This window comes from Corylus avellana, chromosome 9 (genome assembly GCF_965113065.1).
Source record: "Corylus avellana chromosome 9, dhCorAvel1.hap1.2, whole genome shotgun sequence".
Lineage (NCBI taxonomy): Eukaryota > Viridiplantae > Streptophyta > Magnoliopsida > Fagales > Betulaceae > Corylus > Corylus avellana.
In genome coordinates, this window is record NC_142498.1 from 3483874 (window position 1) to 3510180 (window position 26307).

The 26307-nt window shown below is 38.9% G+C and overlaps 5 protein-coding genes across 6 annotated transcripts; 4 read left to right on the top strand and 1 right to left on the bottom strand.

Annotated features, from left to right (window-relative positions):
- On the bottom strand, positions 1 to 9004 carry OCP3 (overexpressor of cationic peroxidase 3). Of its 2 annotated transcripts, none has more exons than XM_059605159.2 (4): positions 8737 to 9004; positions 7811 to 8164; positions 6812 to 7126; positions 1 to 225 (listed from the first exon to the last, which is right to left on the bottom strand). In XM_059605159.2, exons 1-4 carry the CDS (start codon positions 8941 to 8943, stop codon positions 85 to 87), a joined length of 1017 nt encoding a protein of 338 aa, XP_059461142.2. In that variant the 5' UTR covers positions 8944 to 9004; the 3' UTR covers positions 1 to 84. The 2 variants fall into 2 exon arrangements, with proteins under 2 accessions (XP_059461142.2, XP_059461141.2); XM_059605158.2 differs by having other exon boundaries at positions 8731 to 9004.
- An 801-nt stretch (positions 9005 to 9805) lies between these two features.
- LOC132189764 (tail fiber) lies at positions 9806 to 15212 on the top strand. The gene is made up of 3 exons (XM_059604549.2): positions 9806 to 10057; positions 13623 to 13854; positions 14718 to 15212. The coding sequence occupies exons 1-3, from the start codon at positions 9942 to 9944 to the stop codon at positions 15012 to 15014; spliced, it is 645 nt and encodes a 214-aa protein (XP_059460532.2). The 5' UTR covers positions 9806 to 9941; the 3' UTR covers positions 15015 to 15212.
- A 1030-nt stretch (positions 15213 to 16242) lies between these two features.
- Positions 16243 to 18690, top strand: LOC132189634 (transmembrane protein, putative (DUF247)). The gene is made up of 2 exons (XM_088510655.1): positions 16243 to 16315; positions 17349 to 18690. Exon 2 carries the CDS (start codon positions 17356 to 17358, stop codon positions 18661 to 18663), a length of 1308 nt encoding a protein of 435 aa, XP_088366781.1. The 5' UTR covers positions 16243 to 16315; positions 17349 to 17355; the 3' UTR covers positions 18664 to 18690.
- A 1488-nt stretch (positions 18691 to 20178) lies between these two features.
- On the top strand, positions 20179 to 22712 carry LOC132190502 (UPF0481 protein At3g47200-like). The gene is made up of 2 exons (XM_059605512.2): positions 20179 to 20306; positions 21224 to 22712. The coding sequence occupies exon 2, from the start codon at positions 21235 to 21237 to the stop codon at positions 22570 to 22572; it is 1338 nt and encodes a 445-aa protein (XP_059461495.2). The 5' UTR covers positions 20179 to 20306; positions 21224 to 21234; the 3' UTR covers positions 22573 to 22712.
- A 1374-nt stretch (positions 22713 to 24086) lies between these two features.
- LOC132189635 (UPF0481 protein At3g47200-like) lies at positions 24087 to 26002 on the top strand. The gene is made up of 2 exons (XM_088510458.1): positions 24087 to 24113; positions 24739 to 26002. Exon 2 carries the CDS (start codon positions 24773 to 24775, stop codon positions 26000 to 26002), a length of 1230 nt encoding a protein of 409 aa, XP_088366584.1. The 5' UTR covers positions 24087 to 24113; positions 24739 to 24772.
- Positions 26003 to 26307: the final 305 nt, after the last annotated feature.

Genomic DNA, 26307 nt, shown 5'->3' on the forward strand with positions numbered 1-26307 from the left:
GAAAAAAAGAGCCATTATATGTACACTATCAGATGTGATGGACAAAATCTTGTTACATACTTGTACAGAGTCTTTTAACGGGAACTAAACAGATTCAGGAACAGACCGTTGATATGGAAGACGATTGTCAGGAACTCCCTCTTCAGAGCGTTTGTCTTCAAACCATTTTACAACTCTTTTGCGGGGTAAGTTCGTCACATGCACAATGCTGCTAATCATAGCGTTCTGCATTGTTTTTCAATGTACAGAGTGTAAGAAGTTAAAACTCTAGGTACTTAAAAGTTTAGAAGGTGCAAATACCCAAGAAGCACACTCTTCTGAAGAAATCAATATCATAGTTTTACCATAATGAGTTTAATAGGGTGTAAGAAGATAAAATTAAAAGATTCTTTAGATGAGCAAATACCCACAAAACATGCTGTTCTGAAGAGATGAGTATCAAGGAGGCTCGATTGTAGAAAAAAGTTTAAAAGATTCTTTGACTCAATGCAGAATGACTTCGAAATTAGGAATTTTGGCATGTCCCACAAAACATACATATGGTATAGATAATAGTGATTCGGCCTAAACATATTTTGAGTTGGACTGAATTCTGACTTTCTAATAAAACTGGCCTACCAGCATCTTTGATGAAATAATGAACTTTGAAATTGATTATTTCCCCTATAGGTAAGTTATGCAGCACTCAGCGGATCCATGATCTCAGCCTTTTACCTAATTCTTATGGAAAGAGGAAGTAGCATTCGAACTAAATCTCCTTGGCAACTGCTCGGACAATTTTTGGGTCGGAACAAACTATCACAACAGCTACTGCATGGCTCAAATAAGATGGGGGGGGTCCCCTTGGGTGGGAGAAGGGTGGTGCCTGCAAAACATAGAGGGTGTCGGAGGGTCCTCGGCCGGAGCTGAATACACTCTTATACTTAAGTTAGCATGCGTATTTTGGAGTGTTAAATAATATCTTGGGTTCTTAAGAAAACTAGTATGAGTAAAGCCCGAAAGAGAGAGTTTGAGATTGATCCAAGAGATCCCCCAAAAGAGAGAAATCCCCCTTTTATAGAGTTTTCTAGGCAGTTGCTCATGAAGAGAGAAAATGTCAAAATCTATCGTATCTTGGGATTTGATGTGCTTATCCCGTAAAATTCGGAGTTTGCCCCCCTCTTTTACTGTACCCATATATGCCGAATCAGCCAGAGGGACCCATGGGGATATTTTATCCCCAACAGGTGTGGTGCTAGAAGAGGGCCTAAGTTCCGACCTTGTGGCTAACATCAGTGGAGCCTTTGGCACACCTAGTTGGACCTCTGGAGATATTTTATCCCCAACAGTTACTCCCTGATTCCCATGACTGGCTTGCCCAAATAGTCAAACATTGGGAATCTTTGGTGCACTCATGATTGAAGTTACCTTTGTTTTCCTTGTTCTAGAGCAGGGTGTCTGCCCTTAGGTGCCTAGCTGTGACCTTGGATGTTGTGGTGCCCAGAATGTGTCTAGGTCTTACCCTCGAGCTGGTGGCTCGGTTTTTGTCAAATTATTGCTAATGAGCTTGTTGAAGCTTTATTCCTTGTTGGGTGGACCGAGACAAGGTCTTTGTGCCTTGTGGGCGGGACCCAAGGCAAGGTCTTTGGCCCTTGTCGGGCAGACCCAAAGCAAAGTTATTATCGATCCTGGTGGGTCGGAATAAACGAAAACGGTGTCTGGGACCAACATTTTGCCATGATGGCTGAGGGGAGCTCCATATGCTTGGGTGTTTCCTGTAGAAACTCAAAGAAAACAAAAGATACGTATAGCAACTTCGTTGCTAGTTATCTCAAGTGTGACTGGACGTTGGTCGAGGTTAGTTAATAAGCAAATAATATCTTTGACCATTGTTGGGGATAAAATATCCCCAAGGGTCCCACTAGGCGTGATTGAGGCCCCTTTGACGATAGCCACAAGGTCGGAACTGGGGCCCTCCTTCTAGCACCACCCTGTTGGGGATAAAGTATCCCCATGGATCCTTCTGGCTAATTCAGCAGATACGGGCACACTAAAAAAAGGGGGCAAACCCCGGGTTTTACGGGATAAGCACATCAAATCCCAAGATACGATAAATTTCAACCTTCTCTCTCTTTACGAGCAACTGCCTAAAAACTCTTTAAAAGGGGGATCTCTCTCTCTCTTGGGGAGATCTCTTGGATCAATCTCAAGCTCTCTTTCGGGCACTACATAGGCTAGTTCTCTCAAGAACGCAAGCCATTCTTTCACACTCCAAAACACGCATGCTACCTTGAGCATCAGAGTGTCTTCGACTCCGACCATGACGCCCTTTATGTTTTGCAGTAGTTCGTTCCAACCCAAAAATTGCTCTAAACAATTTGACGCCATTTGTGGGAATGACTTTGTTGTTTCCACCAAAAAATTTAGCATGATCAACATGAGATCGCATAGTGTTCAAAATCAAGAGCAAGAAGAAGAACTAAACACACATTTGGCCAACAATACACATACCAAAATATCTGATTCATAAAGGTTCAGTACAAGGGGAAACAACTGCGCTGAGCCTATCATTTACAACAAGAAAGTTGAGGAAGAAACAACAAAGCAGAGAAAGTAGCAAAGCAAGACTTGCCTAATCATTGGAGCTGGAAGCTTCATCTTCGTCTATCAATACCCTCTCAGCGCCGAAAGACCTGTAGAGCTCTAGCCCATAGCCTCCGCCCAGCTTGCAGTCCATGCGTCTCAAAGCTCGGCGGTTATCGGTAGCTAGGATCCCCGTCGTCTTGAGATCAAGCTCCAACATTTCTTGCTCGCTCTCCAACAACCCCAACCTTCGACCAAGGCAAAAGCCTTTGCCTTCGGTGGCCACAATTCGTTCTTGCAATTGCACGTTATTGGCTCGAGCTTCTTCAAGCAAGTGATGGGTCTCCGTCAACACAGCACTTAGGCCGACAACCGACAAAGTTCTCACATCAGTAGTCATAGGGTTTGGCAGAGGCCAGGGAAGCCTCAAGGGCACTGACATGTTCTCATTCTCGCTTGGGGCCCCGCCGCTTTAAGACCCTTCAACTGAAGAACTGTCTGAGATGGTGAATGTCTTAATTGTATGTAGCGTAAGATTAGGAAGCTCCAATGGAGCTTTTAACTTGGCGCTATGCTGTGCACCCTCAAGAGCCCTAGGTGTCAGGACCCTCTGAACCCTCTTTCTCTGGGAAGAATTGTTGTCCATGGCGTCTTGCGTTGAAGAAACTAAGTTCGCAAGAAATTGAGAGGAAATGAAAAAAAGAAGCAAAAGAATGAAGAGAAGTTGAAGCAACAAGTCCAATATAAAGAGAGATGCCTATCGTAAAGAATGGTTATGGCCGGAAAACTCGCGTCTAGGATTTCGTGGCCAAATAAATGCCCTACCAGCTATAAAAAAATAAAAAATAAAAAAGAAGAGGGAAGAAACCCTATGACTCCGAGTCACACCACCTACCTCGTAACCTAGCATAGACGCATGAAATCCGCACCCACGGGTCTTGAAGCCCGTGGAGTTCCCAACCGATCTTGGCATCGGGATGGTAAAGAAGGATCATATAGTGGCTTGCGCTTGTTACAACACCACCCGAGAAACCTCGAACCCAATTGCCAGTCTCGATCTCAATCACCAAACTCGATCTTGAGCTCAATTCTTGATCGCTGACTCCCAAGTTCACTCCGAAAACCACAATCGAGCAACAAAAGCTCAATAATCTATAACCATCAGTTTGGGCTCGAAACCCGAGTCCAGAGCAATCGCTTGACTCCCCCAATATGATCAGGTCAGGCACATATCTAGGAGCAAGAAAGCTCCCACATCCATGGAGTGCCGAAACTCTGAAGATGTTTATGCAAAAAAACATTTGTACATTGAGCAAATATCAAAAGATGTTTACCAAAGTTGTGTGAAGCATGTGCTTGGGGTGAGGGCCCAAAGGCTCTCATGCTTTTCCCTTTGGCATAGAATTCTGGTTCTGATGCTTGAAGGCCTCGTTTTGGGGTTTGGACATGTGCTCGGAAGCTGCTGCGTCCAAGTTTGCTGTGAGCAAAAGCTAGAAAACTTGCTTGCCTTGTTGATTGATGCTGGCCTGCTAGACTTGAGTCTTCATCTCCGAGCAATGTTCGAGCCCGTAGAGGTCGGAACCTCTTGGCTAGGGTCTCAATTGCTGGGAGTCTTCTACCAATCCCGAGCGCCAAGTGACCGAAATTCTCAACTAGGACAATGGTTCTTCTTTCCGTGCCTGTGCACCGAGAGATCGGAGTTCTCTCTACTAGGGCGCCAGTTCTTCTTTCCGAGCCCGTGCGCCAGGAGATCGGAGTTCTCCCAACTAGGACATCGGCCTTCTGTCCAAGCTCGTGCGTCGAGAGATCGGGGTCTCCCGACTGGGACATTGGTCTTCTCTATGAGCCCATGCACCAAGAGGTCGGAACCTCTTGACTAGGGTCTCGGTCTTCATCCAAGTCCATGCACCAAGGGATCGGAACCCCTTGACTAGGATATTGGTCTTCATTCAATCCTGTGTACCGAGAGGCTCCGAACTCCCGACTGGGGTCTCGGTTCTTCTATTCCGAGCCCATGTGCCGGGGGGCTCTGACCCCCCACCTAACTTGGACATCGGTCTTTAGTCCAAGCTTGGGTGCCAAATGATCCGGATCCTTTGACAGGCACTTTGATTATTTCGGTTTTGGAGGTGCAAGAGTCAGAACTCTGTTTGCCTGAAAACATTGTGGAAACATCCGAACTTCGTTAGTAGAAAAACGTTTATACTAGAAACAAAATTTTCAATTACTGATAATAATTCTTCAAAGGTTCGGCAAACTTTCGCCCAAACTGATGGTTACAAAATGTTGAGCTTTTGTTGCTCGATTGTGGTTTTTTTTTTTTTGATAAGTAATAATGAATAAAAAGGGCAGAGGGGCGCAACCCACATACACGGGAAGTATAAAAGAGAGCGCCTAAGAGGGAGAAAAAAGAAAGAGGAAATCAGAGAAACTGATCCCTATAGGAGCAAGCCAAGCGGCTGTCCAGGAATACAAAGTAAAGAAGAAGAAATGGGTCAATTCCTCTATGGTCCTAGTGGAGTTCTCAAAGCATCTAGCATTCCTTTCATTCCAAATACACCACATAAGACACAGAGGGATCATCTTCCACACTACCGCACTTCGGGACCGACCTCCCGACCACCAGCAATCGGGATCTTCTGACTTTGTGGTTTTCAAAGTCAGAACTCAGGAGTCAGTGATCGAGAATCAAGTATGGCGATCAAGATTGAGATTGGCAATCGAGATAGAGTCTGGTGATTGAGATTGAGACTGGCAATCGGGATCAAGGTTTCTTGGGTGGCACTGTAATAAGCACAGGCCACTATCTGATCCATCTTTACCATTCTGATGCCACGATTGGTTGGGAACTCCATGGGCTTCAAGACCTATGGGTGTAGATTTCACGCATCTGGGCTGGGTTTCGAGGTAGGTGGCGTCGCTCGAGAGTCAAAGGGTTTCTTCCCTCTTCTCTTCATTTTTTAGAAGGCAGTGCATTTATTGCGCCACAAAATTTTAGACACAAGTTGTCCGGCCATAATTGTTCTTTATGGCAGGCTTCTCTTTTTATATTGGATTTGTCGCTTCAACATCTTTTCATTACGTGTTAGCTTTCTCTTCTTCATTTCCTGCGAGAATCAGACCCACTTCTCAGGAGTCCGCCATACCCTATGACTGCTGATGTGAGAAATCTGTCGGTTGTCACCCTAAGGGGCGTGTTGACGGAGACCCGTCGCTTACTCGAGGAGGTTCGAGTTGAGAACGTGCGGCTCCAAGAACAAATCGCGGCAGCTGAAGGCAAAGGCTTTTGCTGTGGCTGAAGGTTAGCGCGGTTGAAGGGCGAGCAAGAAAGGTTGTAGTCAGATCTCAAGACAACGGGGATCCTGACTGATGATAATCGCTGAGCTTTAAGACGCATGGGGCACAAGCTGGATGGAGGCTATAGGCCGGAGCTCTATGTGTCTTCTGGCATTGAGAGCGTATTGACGGAGTAAGATGAAGCTTCCAGCTCTAGTGAATAGGGCCCATCTTGCTCCTCTACTTCCTCTGCTTTGTTGTTTCTTCCTTTCCTTGTTGTAAATGATAGGCCCAGAGCGGTCGTGTGTTTAGTTCTTCTGCTTGCTCTTGATTTTGAACAATGACCAAGGGACCCTTGGGGATATTTTATCCCCAACAACAACAATCCTGAGGGTTAAGTATAACTAAATCAGTATACTGTTAAGTGCCTAATCATTGATCCAAAAGCCTAAGAACTATTGGATACTAATTTGATTAAACCCTTAACCCTTAGGATCGTAACATTCCACCACACTTCCGAATCAAAACTTCCACGCCGGCCAACTCTATCGACACTGACTCGAAAATAGTCTTTTTTATTTTGGCAGCTTCACTCACCTATCAGTATTTAATACTTAACACTATGCCCATATATAACATCAAGACATTTTAATGCAACCTATAAGTTGCCCCCTCCCTGACTTGAACTTGTGACATGGTGCCTGCTATGACATCAAATGTTGGGTACTTAAACAATACGCCAAAAGCTCCACAACTGAAGGAACATGAAAAGTTAGGCTCTTAAATCTATCCCATTCTAGGCTAGCGACCATACCCCAGATTCGGCCTCACCAGCATCATAACAAAATCAGCCCATTCAGCCCTTTTCTTCAATTAATAATAAATATTTGCAACCTATTGGTTATGAATAAAAAAATTCTCCCAACACGCAACTTGCAATATTTAAGCAATGGAATAGAGAAGGATTACTTACAGTAGGGCGCTTTGTTCTTCTATAAACTCTTTCAAGGGTTTCAACTTGCACTTTTTTCAGTCTCTTTAGAGCAGACCACCTATGTTGCATGACATGAACAGGTTCTTGCACCTTGGTACTAGGTTCTGCAGCATCCACACTTGTCATGCTATGATTACTTTCCACGGGTTTGGTTTCAGGCACCGATACTGATACTGTTGATGCAGGTACATCTGGTAAAGCAGCGCTCATCATTAGAAGATTTGGAGGGGGGTCACGTAGCAATTCAAGAACAACAGCCCTATCAAGACAAAGCTCAGCAGCAAGAGTTTTGATCTGCAACAAGAGGGAATTAGGGGTTCAAAACAAGAAATGCTTAGTAGTTAGTAATAGGGACATGTCAAACCAATTAATAGCCCCCAAGATGATTAAATATAAACAAAACTAATGCGGAAAAAACAAAGGCTCTTCAAGAAACTCAGAAGATCAGCCAAGTTGGTTGTTCAGAGAGTCCATCCTAGCAAAAAACACTTCACTGCAGTTTTGCTTGCCTTCTCATTTTAGGCACGGGAAGGCAGTGTCTAGAAAAGTAATTGACATGCTGTAAACTTGGTTACTTCAAAAAATTATGGCAGCTAGCTGAAATGGTTGAGCATAGCCAGATAAATTTCTATTTCCAAGCACCCCGCTAATTCATTTAAATGGATATGAGAAAGAGTTCAAGAGACATGGAGCAAAGCCCAAGGTCACAAACAAGCCACTTTACAAGTTCCCATGTTAAATGATGATTCCCAAAACAAGTATTCCCATTAATCTCTTTGATCAAATATTCAAAATCATGCATACTTCGGTACAGATATAGGTAGCCCAAATGCTTATTCGGACAACAACATGTTTGGCATCATCCTGTCTGGTTTTGGCAACATGTTTGGCATCATTCTGTCTGTTTTTGCCAAAACCAGACAGAATAACACACGGATCAAATTCAGATACCTACTCAGATCAAATTCAGATACCTACACTAGTTTTACGGCGGCCAGTTCTTAAAGCTGAAGCCAATCTTCGAAGTTGCCAATTTCTAAGCTTCACTGGCTTTTCTTCTTCTTCATCATCATCATCGTCTTCTTCTTCAGCATCATTATCACTCTCAGTATCGTCCGCAGCTGAGTTCAACATTCCCATGTCAACATCTCCCAGTACCTCCGCTAACTCTTGCTCAAGCCTAGCAAGGTCTTCTTCACTTATCTCCTCATCACCGTCACCCAGGGAGGGGTCATCATTTTTCAAATCTTCTTCCAGTTGACTAAAGAGTGCCTCAAAGGCATCATCATCTAGATCATCCTCGCCCACAGCATCCTTACGAGGCAAACTTTTCTGAAAAAAAAAAAAAAAAAAGAAAAAAAAAAAAGATACCCAATTAGAACAACACATAATACACCATAACAACTACTAATTTCCGACAGAAAAATGATAGCTTTTTTCCAATTGAACTGCATAAATAATAGAATTTCTTGGAATAAGAAAAATGTAAGTGTGAGTGTGTAATTGTGTGTCAACCAAAATTCCAGATTGGTTAATGAAAAATGAAAAGGACTTGGACAGCAACAACCTAAACAAAGCTAGAGAGTAAGAAAATCAACTTGATGGTAACCATCGCAACCTTATACAAGTGTTCAAGAATTTCAACATACAGTTTATTTAAATGGTAAGCACCACTTCAATCCACGACCTTAAGGGGATAGAAATGTTATTTGATAATTTCAGCTGGACTCCTTGAGCATTTTGATAAATTAGGGAATTGATTTTAACTATTAAATTCAGGCAATATCAATTACTAAGTAGACACCAGAAAAAGTTAAAGCCGAGCAAAATACACATGGAAATAATTTTCTTTTAAAAAGCTAAGTTTTCTAGGGAACCAAACAAGCTGAAACTAGTACCTTTACCCTCTTTTTCTTCGAAGACGAAGAGCCGGTGGTTGAAGAGCTGGGGTTTCGGCGGCGAGCGAGAGCGAGAACAGAGCGGAATTGAGGGTGACGTGGCAGAATCAGACGGGTGGGGCCGGGTTGGCCCACGAAGAGGCGGTGGCAGAGAGAGGATGATAAGCAATGAACCGCCATGGACGTGTGAATCGAGGAAGCAAACGCCATCATTTCCTTTCTTTTGAGTCCAGAGCAGAGTGAAGCGAAGGGTAGGGAGTGTTTAGGCGCACAATTTTTGTACAATCTCTTGGACACGTCACACGAGTCGTTTCTGTCTAATAGGCTGCAAAACGCAGCGTTTTGCTTCTCCCTCTCGAGTCTTGCCCAGCTGCCAGCTTCCGAGGTCCGTTGGGCACAGAGGGACCCATTGGGCCAATATGATTGTTAAAGACTTTTAAAGTTTATTGGGCTTTGCGATTTGTGGGTTAAAAGTTCAATTTTAAATGAGGGAAAATAACCATTTATCTGCCTAAGCTTTAACTCCATTTATAATTTGGCCTCTAATATTTATAAATTGGCAATGTAATTAAACAAAGTATAAAAAATTCACAATGTGACCCTTTAGTTAATCATTTCTGTTTTCTCTAATGAAAATTATTAAAAAGACCTAATTGTCTTTAAATTTTAAAAAAAAAATAAAAATTGGGGTAACTATGGCTACCCCTACAACCCATGATGTGATTTGGCCACACCCAATTGATTTGGGGATTGCTTTGACCACCTCCATTTTGGCCCTTTAGAGTGGCCGAACCACCCCATAGGCTGTGGGGGGTACTTTGCCACCCCCAATCCGACTAGATTGGGGTGGGGTGGCCACGCTATGGCCAAACGGGTTGGCTAAGCCACACCAATTTTTGTTTTTTGTTTTAATTAAAAGTACTTTTGGAATTTCGTAAAAAATATGAGGCAATCAAACTTTGGATCTCTAAAATATTAAAGTAAACATATATCCTAACATCACACATGAATGCAATATAAAACAAAAGATTCATCAGTCTTAATCAATCTATAAATAAAATCTTATAGATTCAAAAAAAAAAAAGAAAAATTTTCCAATTTATATGTTTTCTTATACTGTCTCCTCTCATTAAATTAAGACTTTCGAGCCACTGATTAGGTAGCAGCAGGTCAAGGAGCACCAGAATCTCTCTCTCTGCTCTCTGGCAACAATGGCAACGTCTTCAGTTTTATCATCGTCATCTTCAAAGAGACTGGCGAACAATCTCTCATCGATAGCATCGCGCATCTACTTCTTCCTAATCATCCTTCAGATCCCTCTTTTCAGGTACAACTTTTTCAAACTCTTTTATCACATCCTCCGCCCACAAACCCAATTCACTGATTTATCCGTTACTCTTCCATGTTTTGTTTTTTGTGTTCGATATGTTACTAAATGGCAACCCAGAAGAAAAAAAAAATGCAAAGAAGATATGTTGTCAAATGGGCACTTAAATTTGCATGTAAATTTAAGTAAATCTATTCATCATGTTTTAGCACCTGGATAGTTGTTGCTAGGAAATTTCACTATCTCCCAGAAAGAAAAAGGAAGGTTCATTATCACGGATGGGGCGGGCATGGAGGTCACTTGATGAGCATCTGGTGGATATGAGAGTTTTGACTATAACCTGTCTTGGAGTATGAAGCGAGGACAGATATAGGTTGCCTCGTCCCACCCCATTATTAGTATATTTACAATTCTTTTTCCTTTGATTAGTATGTGACTGTTTGGGATAGCTTTTTGAGAAAGCGAATTTGGTAAAATTGTGGACAAATGTGCGTTTCGGAAAAGCATCTCCCTCCCCGCTTTTCCAAAATGTGCTTTTGAATCTAAAATTTTGCAAAATTCACATTTTGAACTTTGCTACCAGACGCTCGGTTTCCATGTTCTCGTTTAACACGTTTTTGCCCTCGAAAAGCTTCACCAAATGGGCACTATAAATCTTCCAAATACTATGCAATAGTCGTTTCTCTATCTCCCGTGCTCATTCCTCCAAAATAGCCATCATATTTTTCCTCTCTTTTATCTTATTTTCTTCTTGAAATTGCTAGGCTTTGGTTGCTTTAGAGTTTATTTTTCTTTTTGGAATTGCTTGGCTTTTTGGGTTAATGGGCAGGGTGGATTGGGGGTGGGTATTGAAAATTTTAATATGGGGCGAGGAGGGGATTAAGATGCTGCCTCATTTCGTGTATGGGACATATGGGGAGAGGCTTAAACTTGTGGGGGTAGGGATGGGGTGGAAAAACCCACCCCACTGCGTCCTTATTGATTATATTGTATATTGATATTTGTATTGAATCTCTAATAAGCTTTGTTGCAGTTGTATAAAATTCTTTTTCCTGCTTTTGTTTGTTTGAAGAAGTTGTTATGAACTAGGATGATGGTGTCCTTTCAGCAACAATTGTATTAAGAGTCATTCCATTTTTGTAGTTAATACTTATTATTCTATCACAATGGTGAGAAAGGGTTTTGAATTATGTAGAATGTAAAGGCGTTATATGGGCATATACGAAGTCCCACATTAGATGTGTAGTGGGTGGAATTGGGTTATGTAAGCGATTTCAAAAGCTCTAATTGTGATTAAACCTTTTGGGGTATCTCATTGATGTAATTAGCACTTCCCTATGTTGTGACAAATGGTAACAAAGCCAACCTAATAACTTATGTGGCATAGGGACATTGCAACACAGCGTGAGTTGTGACAAGGATCAAGGATTTGAGTGGAGGAGATGTTATACCTTGGATTGTGTGGACTGTGAAGGCATTGTATGAGCATGTTCTAAAACCTCTATATTGGATATGTATTTAGTGGAATTGGGTTATATAAGTGATTATATCACTTATAAAGAATTTCTAATTATGATTACTCATTTTGGTGTATTGCACAAATGTGGTTAGTGCGTCCTTAGGTTGTGACAAACTTTATTAAAGCCAAATGACACAATGGTATTGCAGCGCAACGTGGGCCATGATCAGGATGCAGAGATTTGAGTGGGAAATATTGTGATACTTTGGAGGGTGTGGATTGCAAAACCGTTGCATGCAAAAGTTTTATATTGGGTGTGCAATAGGTAGAAGTAGGCTATATAAGTGATTTCAAGAAAGTCTTAATTATGACTAGTCCTTTTAGGATATCATGCAGATGAGTTGTGACAAATAGTATTCGAACCTACATAGTAACGCCATATTGCGTAGGGGTACTACAGTGCAACATGATTCTTGATGAGGATATCAAAGATTTGAGTGAGAAAAATTGTGATACCCAAATTTTGTGGATTGTGAAGGTGTTGCATAAGCGTGTACTAAGTTCTACATTTGGTGTGTAGTAGGTGGAACCAAGCTATATAAGTAATTAAAGAAGTTCTAATTCTGACTAGACTTTTTGGATGCTAAGAAGATGTGGCTTGCACTTTTTTAGGTCTTGACAGAAATGCATAGCTATCATAAAGCGAATAGGTTGTTTCATATCCTCCCTTTTACAACAAACTAAGCTAGTCCTAATTGAGCACCTAAACATTGGTAATGAAATTATATTCCACAAAACATGATGTTTGAGGGACTAAAATCTTGAATGGTTTCATAAATTGCAAATTGCAGAGGACGCACTTCAAGTTGAGGATGTACTTAATGTGTTCCCATATATTGCTAGCTTAGCACTTGGTGTCAGTCTAATCCACTCTTTTGGACTTTTGTGTAGTATAGTGTCTATTTGATGGATGGATGATACGGTTTCTATTCTACGGATCTTAGGGTTTAGAGGAGATAAAGTTGCTAGAAATCAAAGGGCAAAAATAAAAAGAAGAAGGTAGATAGGATTCACTCCTAGTTTTCCTAAGTAGCACATCTAAAATTTCATTGGCATCACACATTGAATTGGGGCTGCATATACAAACCTCAAACAAAGCTTTGTAGCTTTTGAAATTTTAGCAATATGTCTTTTATATTCGATAAAAAATATTATATCCATATAAATAGACGATTAATAGGACTCAGACTTAATGGGCTTTGACTAATAATCCTGAACTAAATAACAAATAAAACTTGATAAGGTATGAAGCCCATAACGAAAGAACTATTCCAGAAGTACAACCCATCTCTATAAATTCTGAAAATCAAAGAAATACTACTGATTCTCAAATTTAAATAAAATTTAAATTAAAATAAACCCATCTCTTTTGTTGCCCACATCACTATGTCTATCAAAGTACACTACAATACAGTGCAACACTGGGTTTGATGCCTTTCCAAATTTTCTATCAAAGTACACTGCAATACAGTGCAACACTGTGTTTGATGCCATTTTATCTTATCATTTCAACTTTTCCCTGGACAATATTTCAAAAACACTTCTCCCTAACAGCAATGTGAGAAAACTCATCTATTTTCCACTAGCAGGCGAGTCGCCACTGTTATGAGTCTTATGACAATCATACACATCAGCCACCAGCATGTTTAACTCGAAAACAAGATTCCGCTGTCTCGGGCAGCTGACTGCTGAAGGTATTTTGGGACACCTCTGATGCTGTGGGCTTCCATGGCAGTGGTTGTCCAGACTTGGCAGAAGCCTACATATTATTAAGATTGCTTTCCCATGGAGTGTCCTAAATCTATGATGGCCTTTTCATTTCATGTTATCCCAATAACTTCTATGTGCATTTTCTAGATTTCTATGTATTGAGTTTTCTGTCTGTTCCAGTGCCCTTTCTTGATTAAAATCTGCAAAGTTACACCGACTAAAGATGTTTCTTCTTATTCCATGGTTGTGTTGATTTGTAAATACATCAATTAGTGAAGATAATAAAGTAGTTTATTGCTGCATTTGAGTAAGGTATTTATATTTTTACTTTGACAGGGTCCCATGCAGATCTGGTATGTGTACAACACCATTGCATGTAACATCCTCGCAATTGATTGCAAGTGAGATCTTTCCTGTTGCTGTTGTGAAGACCCTTTTGTACCCTGGTGCTGCTGCAAATAGCCTTGTTAAGAACATGACTATTCCAAGCTGGGATAACCTGTTAGACATATATAACTTGACCAGTGTGAAGGAAGCTCCTGCAGTAACCGATCTCCAACGCTTAGAGGTTCTGTTTAATAACTGATCATTGCCCTTTTTAATTGTTTTAATGCATATTCAGATTGTTTGAGGAAGTCTACAGATCTATATGGGGGATGGAGGCAACTAGTATCGTATTAATGGTCCCTCAATTAATATCTTTTGCTAGGTCTAAAACAGCCATCAATATGATAATAGACTCTAGATATTTTAGTTGATCATGACCTATTTTCTGTTTGGTGTGCTTTAGTCCCCCTGCCCACCCTGTTAATGGTCTACATTTCATTGATATAAAGATTCCACATCATTTGCAAGATTTCCAATAATGGAGAATAATATCAAGGTGGCAGCCAATTTTTCTTTTGATACTTCCTAGCAATCTTGACGTTAACATCTGCCATTGATTTCTTTCCTGGAAATCTTGTCTTATTGAATCAGTATAACTGGTTCTCCCCAACATTTTCCCAAGAATTTCTGAATTATTCACTACAACTCAACCTAGCCTTTTTCCAACTCCGGGGGGTTGACTACATGAATCCTCTTTGTCCCATCATTTCCTTCAGTTATGACTTATTTATCTTCTCCTTACATGATTAACATCATTATTAGGTTGCTGATGAAGTTTAAGAAGATTAGATAATTGAGTTTCTTTATCCTTACTGACTTGAGGGCCCTCTAGCAACTGAAAATTTAAAATAGATAGCCTTTAATATGGATCACTGTTTAGTTCTGCTTTCATTTTTGTCCTTCAAGTTACTTTAATTTCATAACTACCATGTTTATCCTTGAATGAAACTACCGGGTCTATCCTTTTAGCTAATTTGAATTCTACACATGGCTCCTTCAGGCTTCAGGTTCCTTTTACTGATTTATCTGTGGTTTTTGTACCAGGTTCTTGCAGGAAGCTACTTCTCTGTGGCAGGAGCGCTTGTGGGTCTTCTAAGACCAGGGAGGATGAACATGTTTGGGACACTTCTTGTAATTTGGGGTCTTGTTAAGGAAGGAATTTTGGGAAAGCCAGTAAATACAGATCCTACGAAAGCTGTCTATGTATACCCAACAATGTTGATTGCCCTGATCACTGCCTTCTCATCCGTAAAGTATGATATGAAGAAGGTCGTTAGAAGTGCCCCTGCCCGACCAGTGGCAAAGCCTCTCCAAAGCTCATCAAAATCTAAGCTGAAATGAGTTGAAATGTAATACTTCTTTTTTTGTCAAAACTTTCATTTTAATGAGTTCAAAATTGTGTGCATTTGTGCCTAAATCATTTCCAAAAATTTTATTGCTCTCTCAAAATTCAGTTCATTTCCCTATATATCCAATCCCTGTCCTGTAAGAGCACGTTTATACAGGAAGTGAAATGTGAAGCAAATGTTTTTTGCTTATGATTTCCTGAGTTCCCTTAAGCCCTTTGAGTGAAATGCAAGGAAAATGGTGATTCTTGCTAATGCTTTCTTTGGTTCCATCCCTAAAGCCCTTGAAGTGAAATGCAAGGCAAATGGTGATTCTTCTTGCCGCTTTCTTTTGTTCTTTAAGCACTTGATGTGAAATGCAAGGCAAGAGGTGATTCTCTCTACTTTTGTTCTTTTTGGGGGGTTCTTTTAAGGCCTTCAACAATAAAGACAAATCTGAATTGTGAAATTGCCATTTTTGGCCCCACATGGCCGTAAGTTTATATATCTCCCATCTTGTTAATTTTCCCCCTGGCAACTGGATGGCTCATGACTCATGAGGAGAACGAATTTGAAAATCAGAGTTTGTTTGATATAACTTTTTTAAATGGTACTTTTTCTTTATGGATTGAAAAATTGTTCTGATGTGACATCAACCAAACAAAGTTTATTTACATAACAACACATCTGCAATCCCTTCATGAGAAACACTGAGCTTATTTCAAAAATAAAAGAAGCCAGAAGACAAAAAAGATGGAGAAACATCTACTTGAATTGCTTTTATAACTTCATGGTATCTTTTCTTTTTTTCCCACATTCCGGATTCTGAGCCGTAAAGGCTCTCAAACTGTTGAGGAACAATCTACTTGGTAAATTTCTCTTAAAAGAGCTAATTAGGAGGGTAATTAATAACATGGCTCATTTGGCAAAACAAATTAGAGTGATTTTTGTTTTTTTGGTTGTGATGTGACGTAAAAGTAAGAGTAGTTTCGAGCATTTTGTGTTTTAAGTTGTTTGTTTTTGCTAAAGAGTGAAAAGTTACCTTAACAAGTGTTGCCAAGGCAGGGTGAGAACCTGCCAGGCTGCTACTATTGGCTGTACTGCGGCTCAGGGGCCTGCATTGGAGCACAGAGAAACTAATGTAAGAAAAACTTGAGTTGGCATGATTTTTAGAGGAGCTTGTAGCTTACAACTGGGGACAGGGACTCTGATCATTTCTTATAAAAAGGAGAGGGGGCTCTGATCTTTTGGTGGCACGGTAGAACTGCATTCTATGCACTAAAGAGGAAGCAAAACAAATTTACTTCTCTATAGCAGGTGCAATTCTCTTTTCTTTTCTTTTCTTTGTTTTTGAGGTTATATCTTTCTATCCTCTGATATGCATTAGGTCTATTTGTTTTAGCATATACCATACCCTTTCAGTTAATGCTCAAAGTTGCATATGTTTACTGCACTGGTGATTTCTGGTTGTGACATGATGTGGTTTGAGTTTCAGCAAAAATTGATTTCTTTTGGAGTTTTGGTTTGTGCTAAGAGTTGAAAATTTTATATATGAGGTAGGATTTAAATTGAAGCATTGAGGTTTCTGAGTGTACTATCTGGTGTCCTGCAGTAGTAGAGTATGCTCTACAGAGGTAGAACAAAGAGGACATGAACACAGAAAGAGCCTGTTTTCTTTTTCATTTTACCCTTGGCCCCCAAATAATAAAATTTTCTAATAATTCATATGTTTCTCTTCCGTTCCTCAACAACCAAAAGAAAAGAGATGATGTGAGAGTTTTTGCATTTTTGTGCAATTTTAACCCTTTTCTGAAGGATTTGCATGAATTGATTGCACTATGAGTGAAACTTTAAAACCAAAAGTTTGTCTGCCATTCCCACAAAAACTATAAGCAACAGGTTTACTTCAGACCTCAAAGGTTGAATCCACAATTTGTGTACATAAATTTTTCCAAAACATATTGAAAGAAGTCTGTGATGAAACTGAAGGAAATACTCTTTCATCTTTTATTAACTACAACTGAACTTTGATCCTTAAAAACAAAATCAAAGAGTCACAAATAATAAATAGCCTATATATATCTACACTATTCGCTATATAATCATTTTACTTGTTCCATTTTTGGAAAATAATTTGGATAAAGATGAAGTACCATACAGCTCAAAGTGGCTGATAGACACACTCATGCAAAACAGTGATCATAACTATTTTCAGGGCTTTGCCATAGATAGCTATCTCTTTCTAAGTTTTGGTTTTATGCTCTAAATTATGAAATGTTTGTAAATTGTGTTGTCAACAATTGTCAACATCTTGTTTGATCACAACATTGGAATTTGTTGATGCATAAAGGAGACAAATGGATCCACATGCTTTCGACATAGAAAACCCTTATGTTCCACTGGCAAATTCGCTGAAAGAGGAGTTTCAAAGCTTGTCTCCTCCCTTCTCCACTGAAGGCAGTATCTATAGAGTTCCTGAGAGATTACTTCATATCAAGGAAAAAGCCTATACTCCTAAGGTAGTCTCCATTGGCCCACTTCACCATGGTATGGAAGGCTTGAAAGCCATGGAAGCACATAAAAAGAGGTACGTGCAAGATTTTATCCAACGGACGAATAAAAGCTTGGAGTTCTATATCCAAGTTGTAAAGGAGAAGGAAGCAAGACTGCGTGGTTGCTATGCAGAGACCATTCAGTTTAGCAGTGATGCATTTGTCAAAATCATTCTAGTCGATGCTGCCTTCATCATTGAGGTCTTACTGAGGCACAATTTCCATGAGCTGCAAGATAAAAATGACTGCATATTTAATAAACCATGGATGTTACAGGATGTATGGCCAGACCTCCGATTGCTAGAAAACCAGCTTCCGTTCTTCATTCTTGAGGATCTTTTTGACCCTAAAAAAATAACAGTCTCTTCCCAGCAAAATGAGATACCTTCCATCATTGAGCTCTCACATAACTTCTTCAAAAAGGTAATGTATTTGGAGGGAACAAAAGACAAATTTGAGAATTTTCGTTCTTCCAAAGTTGAACATTTTGTTGATCTCCTTAGACACTTACATCTACCTTTGAAGGAGCAGCCTAAAGGAAAGATTAAAACACTAACCACGCCCACTATGACAGATCTACAACAGGCTGGAGTCAGGTTTAATGTGGGGTCAAGCAGAAATCTATTTGACATACAATTCAGTGAAGGGATACTGGAAATCCCAAAACTTATTTTAAGCGACGAAACAGAACTCTTAATCCTAAATCTTCTTGCCTTTGAGCAATTGCATTATGGGGAGAATTACATAAATGATTATGTTATCATAATGGATTGCCTTGTTAACACTCCTAAGGATGTGGATTTGCTGGTCAAGTATGAAATTGTTGAGAATAGGCTAGGCGGCGACAGCAATGAAGGGTCAACTATTATCAACAAACTTGGCAAGGTGGCTATTTTGGACAATAATAACTTCTGTTTTGCAAGTCTTTGTGAAGAACTGAACAAGTACTACAGAACCCCCTGGCACAAGTGGAAGGCTAACTTGAAACAGAATTATTTTAACACACCATGGGCCAGTACTTCGGTTGTTGCAGGTGTTATTCTCCTTGTACTCACTTTAATACAAACTGTGTGTTCCATCATGTCCACCTTTTCAGATGGAAAGAAACATTGATAGGTCACTGTATGGCAGTTGTTTCTATTATTGCTGCAGTAGTTCTTTTGTTGTTGTTGTTGTTGTTGTTGTTGTTTTTTTTTTTTTGTTATTTATTTATTTATTTTTATAAAAATCTGTGTAGATTTAAATGTTATCATGGTCCTCTAGTTCTGTCAAGAAAGATTTTTTTTTTTTTTTTCCTGCGACGATTTGATAAAGATAAACTTCTGTTTTTGCAAGCGTGCCCTGATTGTACCTCGAGTTTACCAAGTTAAATGATCTTACTTGAGAGCTGAGCTAATGCTAATAAAATCTGGGATAATCGAGTTAAGATGCCTTTGATACTTCACAAACTTAGCCCTTATCACATGAATTATTGGGTGATCTTCCAAGTTTAATGATGCAATATGAATGTTTGGCAAAATTGCTCTACAATAATAGAGCTGATGGAATTATAAAGAATGTGGCTTGTGCAGCACTGTTCATTGTTCCACACAAAAAACTTCTGCAGTTTAGTTATTAGTTAGCCAAGGTGAGAGCAAAAGTTGAAGCTTCAGGATTTCTAGTTATTAACTGCTAATGTCTATGCCCTGATCTATGCCTTCTCATTTGTAAAGTATAACGTGTGAAAAAAAGTTGTAAGAAGTGCCCAAATCGGACCTGAAATGAGCTGAAATGTAATACTTCTCTCATGTTAATGTGTTCCCAACTTTCCTGCCAAAATAAATTCTGAAAAATTTTATTGCATTTTTTTTCAAAATTCAGTTGTTTCAACTATAGATCCGAGTACTCTAAGAGCACGTTGATACAGAAGGTGAAATGCATGCAAGGCAAATGGTGATTCTATCTAATGCTTTCTTTGGTCCCCTTAAGCCCTTAAACAATATGATGAAACAAAAGACAAACTTGAAATATGAAATTACCATTTCTGATTAGAATATTAATTAAGCTTTTTGGGATAAAGTGGTGATTTAACATGGTATTAAATCAAAAGTCTTGAGTTTGAATGTTGTATTCGTCATTCAACTTACATTTTAAAAATAAATATTCTATGTATTCAACTCCACGTTGTTGTAAGATTATACATTTTCCGTCTTATTGGACTCCTCACTTGTACAAACTTTTTTTACTGGGAAAATCAAGGATAGAAAAAGAAGAAAGAAGACGAAGAACATGAAGAACTAACACCTAGCTACACGGTAGGTAATGACACAAATGTTTCTATCCAAGGAAGGTTGACAACCTGCCTGGCTGCAATTATTTGCCCGTGGGGCCTGCATTATATATATATATATATATATATATATATATATATATATCCCTTCCAAAACAAAAACATTAACAAACAATCCGAAACAAAAAAACACTCTCAAACAATAGTCATGTTAGAATACTTTTCAAACAAAAAAAAAAAAAAGCAGTAACAACCTTAATTTAGGAATGTACAAGGAAAATGAACTGAAAGAAAAACTTGAGTTGACTTGACTTTAGAGGAACTTGTATCTAACAACTGGGGAGAGGGAGACAGGCGGCTCTGATCTTTTGGTGGAGCAGCAAACTGAATTTTATCCAAGAAAGAGCAAAGCTCTCTGCTGCATCGTTTCCTGGTGATCTACAGAGGCAAAACAAACTTTTATACTTCTCTCTATAGCAGGCTGCAGGTGCAATCTTTTTCTTTCATTCTTTCTTGAGTTTATATTTTTTTTATCCTCTGATATCGCTTAGATTTGTAATTTTTATCATATTCATATGCTACACCATTTCTCTTAAAGGTCAAAGTTACTTGTGTTTTACTGCACTAGCCATTTCTGGTTATGGCACAGCATGCTGAGAGTTGACCCAAATGTTGACCTTGTTTTGGCAATTTTTTCTTTTCTTCTATTGGAATTTTGATTCGTGCTAAGTGTGGAAATAATTCTTTAAATTGAAGCATTGAGATTTAAATGAGTATACTGCAAATTAAATTGATGTAGTAGAGAATGATCTGAAGAGGTTGAACGGGAGAACATGCACACAAATAGCCTCTTTTCTAATTTCCCTTGTCAGGGCTTTGACCTTGCCCTTAAAGGTTGAATTCCCAGTTGCATGATGATGAGTGATGGGTGTCCGAATTGGGTGAGGTAGACTATGGAGCCTATATGTTCTGAGCAAGTGGGCCCTCCACTCTCGACTGCTTGGAGCAGATGAACCCTTTATCTACTTTTTATGGAATTGTTCGAATTGCGCATTTCGAACACCCGAATTATAGGAGATTCATCTTTTATTGACAAACTTGAACTTTCCCCTAAAAAAAAAATAAAAAAAAAATCAAAAGAACTACAAACAACCCATATCCTCCTATATTTACATCTTCTTTCCATTTTTTCACATGAATTTGAATAAAACTCAAGTACGTACCATGCACCCCCAAAGTCCTTAGCAGAGACACTCATGCAAGACAATGATCAAATCTATTTAAAGCTACTGGTTTATCAGAGATACTTATCATTCTAAATTTTGTTTTTATATTGTCATTTATAAAAAGGTATATATAGATTGTGTCTTCAGTGATTCTTAACAATGGAATTTGTTGACACAGAAAGAAACCAAATGGCTAAGAATAATCATGCCTCATCCGACATAGAAAACCCTCAACAAGTTCCATTGCAAGATTCAATAGCAGGGGAGTTGGAAAGCTTGTCTTGCATATCCTCTGCATGTAGTATCTATAGAGTTCCTGAGCGACTACGTCATGTCAAGGAAAGAGCCTATACACCAAAGGTAGTCTCCATTGGACCCCTTCATCATGGTAGGAAAGGCTTAAAAGCCATGGAAGAGCAGAAAAAGTGGTACCTGAGAGATTTTATTCGACGGAGCAATCCAAGCTTGGGGTCCTTTATCAGAGTTGTAAAGGAGAAGGAAGAAAGACTGCGTGGTTGTTATGCAGAAAGAATTCAATTTAGCAGTGATGAATTTGTCAAAATCATTCTAGTGGATGCTGCCTTCATCATTGGTGTCTTACTGAGGCTCAAATTCCCTAATGACCTGCAGGATGAAAATGACTGCATATTTAATAGGCCCTGGATGTTGCAGGATGTATGGCCTGACATGCTATTGCTTGAAAATCAGCTTCCATTCTTCATTCTTGAGAATCTTTTTGAACATGGCAATGTGAAATTCTCATCCCATGGGCTCTCCATTTATGAGCTTTCACATAACTTCTTCAAAGATCTAATGCATTTGGAGGAAACAGAAGACAAATTGAAGACAATCATCAGTTCTTCTAAAAAAGTTGAACACTTTGTGGACTTCCTAAGACACTTACATCTACCAGATTTGCAGCAGCAGCAGAAGCAAAAAGGCAAACTTCAAACACTAACCACCCCCAGCATGATGGAGCTACACCTTGCCGGAGTCGGGTTTGAAGTTGGGTCAAGCAGAAATTTGTTTGACCTTCAATTCAATAAAGCCAAAGGGATTCTGAAAATCCCAAAACTTATTATATGTGATGAGACAGAAGTCTCAGTTCGTAATCTGCTCGCCTTTGAGCAATGCTATTATAGGGAGAATTACATAAATGATTATGTTGTCATCATGGATCGCCTTGTGAACTCCCAGAAGGATGTTGACTTGTTGGTCGAGTATGGAATTTTTGAGAACAGGCTTGGGGACAGCAGTGAAGGGTCATTTCTTATTAACAAACTTGCTGATGGGGTTATTTTGGACTTCACCGAGTTCTATTTTGCTACACTTTGTGAAGACCTCAACACTTACTGCAGAGCCTCCTGGCACAAGTGGAAGGCCAACTTGAGACAAAATTATTTCAACACACCATGGGCCATTGTTTCTGTTATTGCAGGTGTTATTCTCCTTCTACTCACTTTGACACAAGCTGTGTGTGCTCTTATCTCCCTACCGTCTCCCAATTCGGATGGAAAGCAACATTGAAATGTGACTATTTCACCACTCCATAGCAGTTGTACTTCTTGTATGTGCTTATATCTGTGTAAGTTCAAATATTGGCATGGTTCTTTGCTTCTGCACTCAAGAACTAGTTTTCTTCTGCAACAATTTGATAAGATATACATATATAGGACTATCGGTTAAATCGGTGTTGGTAGACGTATTTTTGATTTTCAAACCAAATAGTCAGTTAATTCGGTTAAATCTTACCGATAACAATTAATTTCGAAATTCTTGGTTAAAGTCGAAAATCGGTTAACCAATTATTATCAATTGGACGTTTTATCTTGGGGAAAGACAAAAGCCCACGACTTTTATTAAAATTAAAATGGGCCAAAAATGAGTTATTTTGAACTTTTAGAGGCCCAAATCGCTTTTTTATTTTTTATTTTTATTAAAACTAAAACAAGAGTTTAATCTTGAACATACAAAACAATAAAATCTCTTTTTCGGCCAAATTGTTTTTTTAGGGCTAAACAAGTGTTTATTGGACATGTTTATAAGCACCCTTACATATTCATTATTTTAGATTATTACAAATTGTCACTAATATAGATCAAATTAAATGAGAATCGATTAATATTATTAGGACGCTGCCCTACCTTACTTTGGCGGTTAAGTATTCGGTTAAGTCGTTTTCGGTTCGGTTCGGTTACGAACATCGTTATAAATTTTTATTTCGATTACTAATAGCCGAAAGTTGGTAGAGTCGGCAAGCGGCAGATGGCGGTTTGGTGACTATCGGTAGGCGGTTGGTAGATGGTAATTAGATATTTGGACAAGCTTTCTACCAATTAAATGGTTCTTACACGAGTGCCTAATGCTAATAGAATCTGCTTTACTCAAGTTAATTAAGTTGCCATTTTCATACTTCACAGACTTTCACCTTATTATATTCTGCCAGTAAAAGGGGTCATCTCCATTTTACTTGAAATGAATAGGATCGGAACGGAGATGATTCTACTTTATTTGGAGGCAGCTACATCTACATACATGTTAGGTTGCGTTATTGCAATCTAATTTTCTCTTAGAAATCATTTTATGGTGAAACCAAAGCAAGATTTAAAATTTTAAATGACGTTACAATATATATATATATATATATATATATATACACCGTGTACTGTGAGATCTAATCCTAATCGTAAAATGGACCATCTCTATTTCATCTTGATCTCCTCCAAATAAGGTCTTAGGGAGCTTGGAAAGGTAAAGAATCAAATTGAATTCTTAGATCTAATTGGTGGGGAAGGTTTTGGAATATATATATATATATATATTCCTTTTCCTTTCCTAGTTTCCAGGCAACCATTTGTTCTAAATACCTCCTTATTTCTATATGTCATGATGCTTGTGGGCTTCAGCAAGAATGAGATCTTTCCCTGTTGAAGGTGAGATCCTAACCATCTGCTGTGGGGCTCTGATTTTTACTTATAAAAAGAGGGGTAGCTCTTATCTTTTGCTTATACCAAAATTGCATTTCGGGCATTAATTGGAAAGACAAACTTCTCTATACTCTATAGCAGGTGCAATACTTTTTATTTTGTTTTTTGTTTTTGAGTGTTTATACCTTTTCTTTACTCTGATATGGCTTAGGTTTATTGTTAAGCTCAAATATGTGTACTGTAGTTGTAGCATAAACATGCAGGGAGTTCACCCCAAATTTGATTTTGTTTTGACGTTTATTCTTTAATTTAGAGTTTGGTTTATATGATCTGCTAAGGATTGAAGTTTTTCTTCGCATCAATGTGAGAGAGTTTGCATGTTTGTGCAATTTTTACTCTGTTTTTCCATGGCTCTTCCACTGATTTAGCTGTGATTTTTCCATTGCCAAGGATGAATTCACATTTTGTGTCCATATATTTTTCAATTTTAAGATTATAATGCATGCTAGTGTACTGAATGAATTATTCTTTATCAAACACTTGAAGTACTTTACCCGTAAAAACAAAATGAAAGACTTAAAAACACAATCAATAACCTATATATATATATAATCATTTTCTTTTTTGCATGTGAATTTGAGGTTAACACAAGACAATGCCCAAAACTATTGTTGTTACGTTTGAGGTTAAATTGGTTAATTATAATTTGTTTGTACGTTGTTACGCGCGATTGAGGTTAATTATAATTTGTTGATTGTGTTATCAGCGATTAATCGTCGAAGTCTTGTTCAATAAGAAAAATGGAAAGAAAGCAAATGAGCCATTTAATCGACATAGAAGACCCTCCTGTTACATTGGTAGATTCAATGGGAAAGGAGTTTGAAAGCTTGTCTCCCTTATCCCCTGCATGTAGCATCTATAGAGTTCCTGACCGGCTACGTCATGTCAAGCAAAAAGCCTACAAACCAAAGGTTGTCTCCATTGGCCCCCTACGTCGTAGTGGTAGTGAAGCCTTCAAAGACATGGAAGAACATAAAATGAGGTACCTGCGAGATTTCATTGGACGGACTGGGAAAACCTTGGAGTTCTTTATTGACGTTGTAAGGGAGAAGGAAGCAGAACTTCGTGCTTGTTATGCAGAAACCATTCAGTTTAGCAGTGAAAAATTTGTCAAAATCATTCTGGTGGATGCTGCCTTCATCGTTGAAGTCTTACTCAAGTCCTTCAACAGTGAACTCCAAGATAAAAATGACCGCATATTCAACAAACCCTGGTTGATACAGGATGTTTGGACCGACATGCTTTTGCTTGAAAATCAGCTCCCCTTCTTCATTCTTGAGCATCTTTTCAACTCGTACAACAATGAGACAAAGACAATTACACTCAATCAGCTTACAGTGGTCTTTTTCCAAAACCGACTGGAGTCGCCGGGAATTAAATACAGATGGGAAGAAATCTTGTGTGGTGATATCAAAATGGAACATTTTGTTGATCTCCTACGACACGTGCAATTTAAGCCTGATGGTGATGATGAGATGGCAACTCGTAGAAATATGAAACTTCGAACACTAACCACCCCCAGCGCGACAAAGCTACACGAGGCTGGAGTGTTGTTTAAGGTACGGAAAGACAGCAAAAGTCTATTCGACATAAAATTCGAAAAAGGGAAACTAGAAATCCCAAGTTTTATTTTAAGCGATGAGACAGAATACACAATCAGAAATTCGGTTGCATTTGAGCAATGCCATTGTAACGAGAACTACATAAATGACTATGTTATCCTCATAGGTCGCCTTGTTGAAACTCGCAAGGACATAGACTTATTGGTGAAGCAGGGGATTATTGAGAATAGGCTTAGTAACAGCCGAGAAGGGTCACTTCTGTTAAACAAGCTTGCCGATGGGGCTATTTTGGACCAGTACAACTTCTATTTTGCTAGTCTTTTTGAGGAGTTGAACAAATACTACAACAGCTCATGGCACAAATGGAAGGCACACTTGAAACAAAGATTTTTAAAAATATTATGTTAGGGTTATTTATTTGTTATTTACTTCATTAGGTATTATTAGTCTACTACCTAGGTTTACCTTTCCTTAGTCTACTAAATTTACATTTTCTTAATCTATTATGTTACTTGCATCACTCATAGCCTCTCTATAAATAGAGGCCTCTGTATTCATTATTATCAATCATAATATCAATACAATGTAGTCATTGTGATATTAATTGGATGATCCACTACAAGAATCAATTTTTTTTGCAACGGACCATTAGTAACGTGTATATGGTGTTAACACGTTACTAAAGTGTAGTAACGTGTGGATAGTAACGTGTT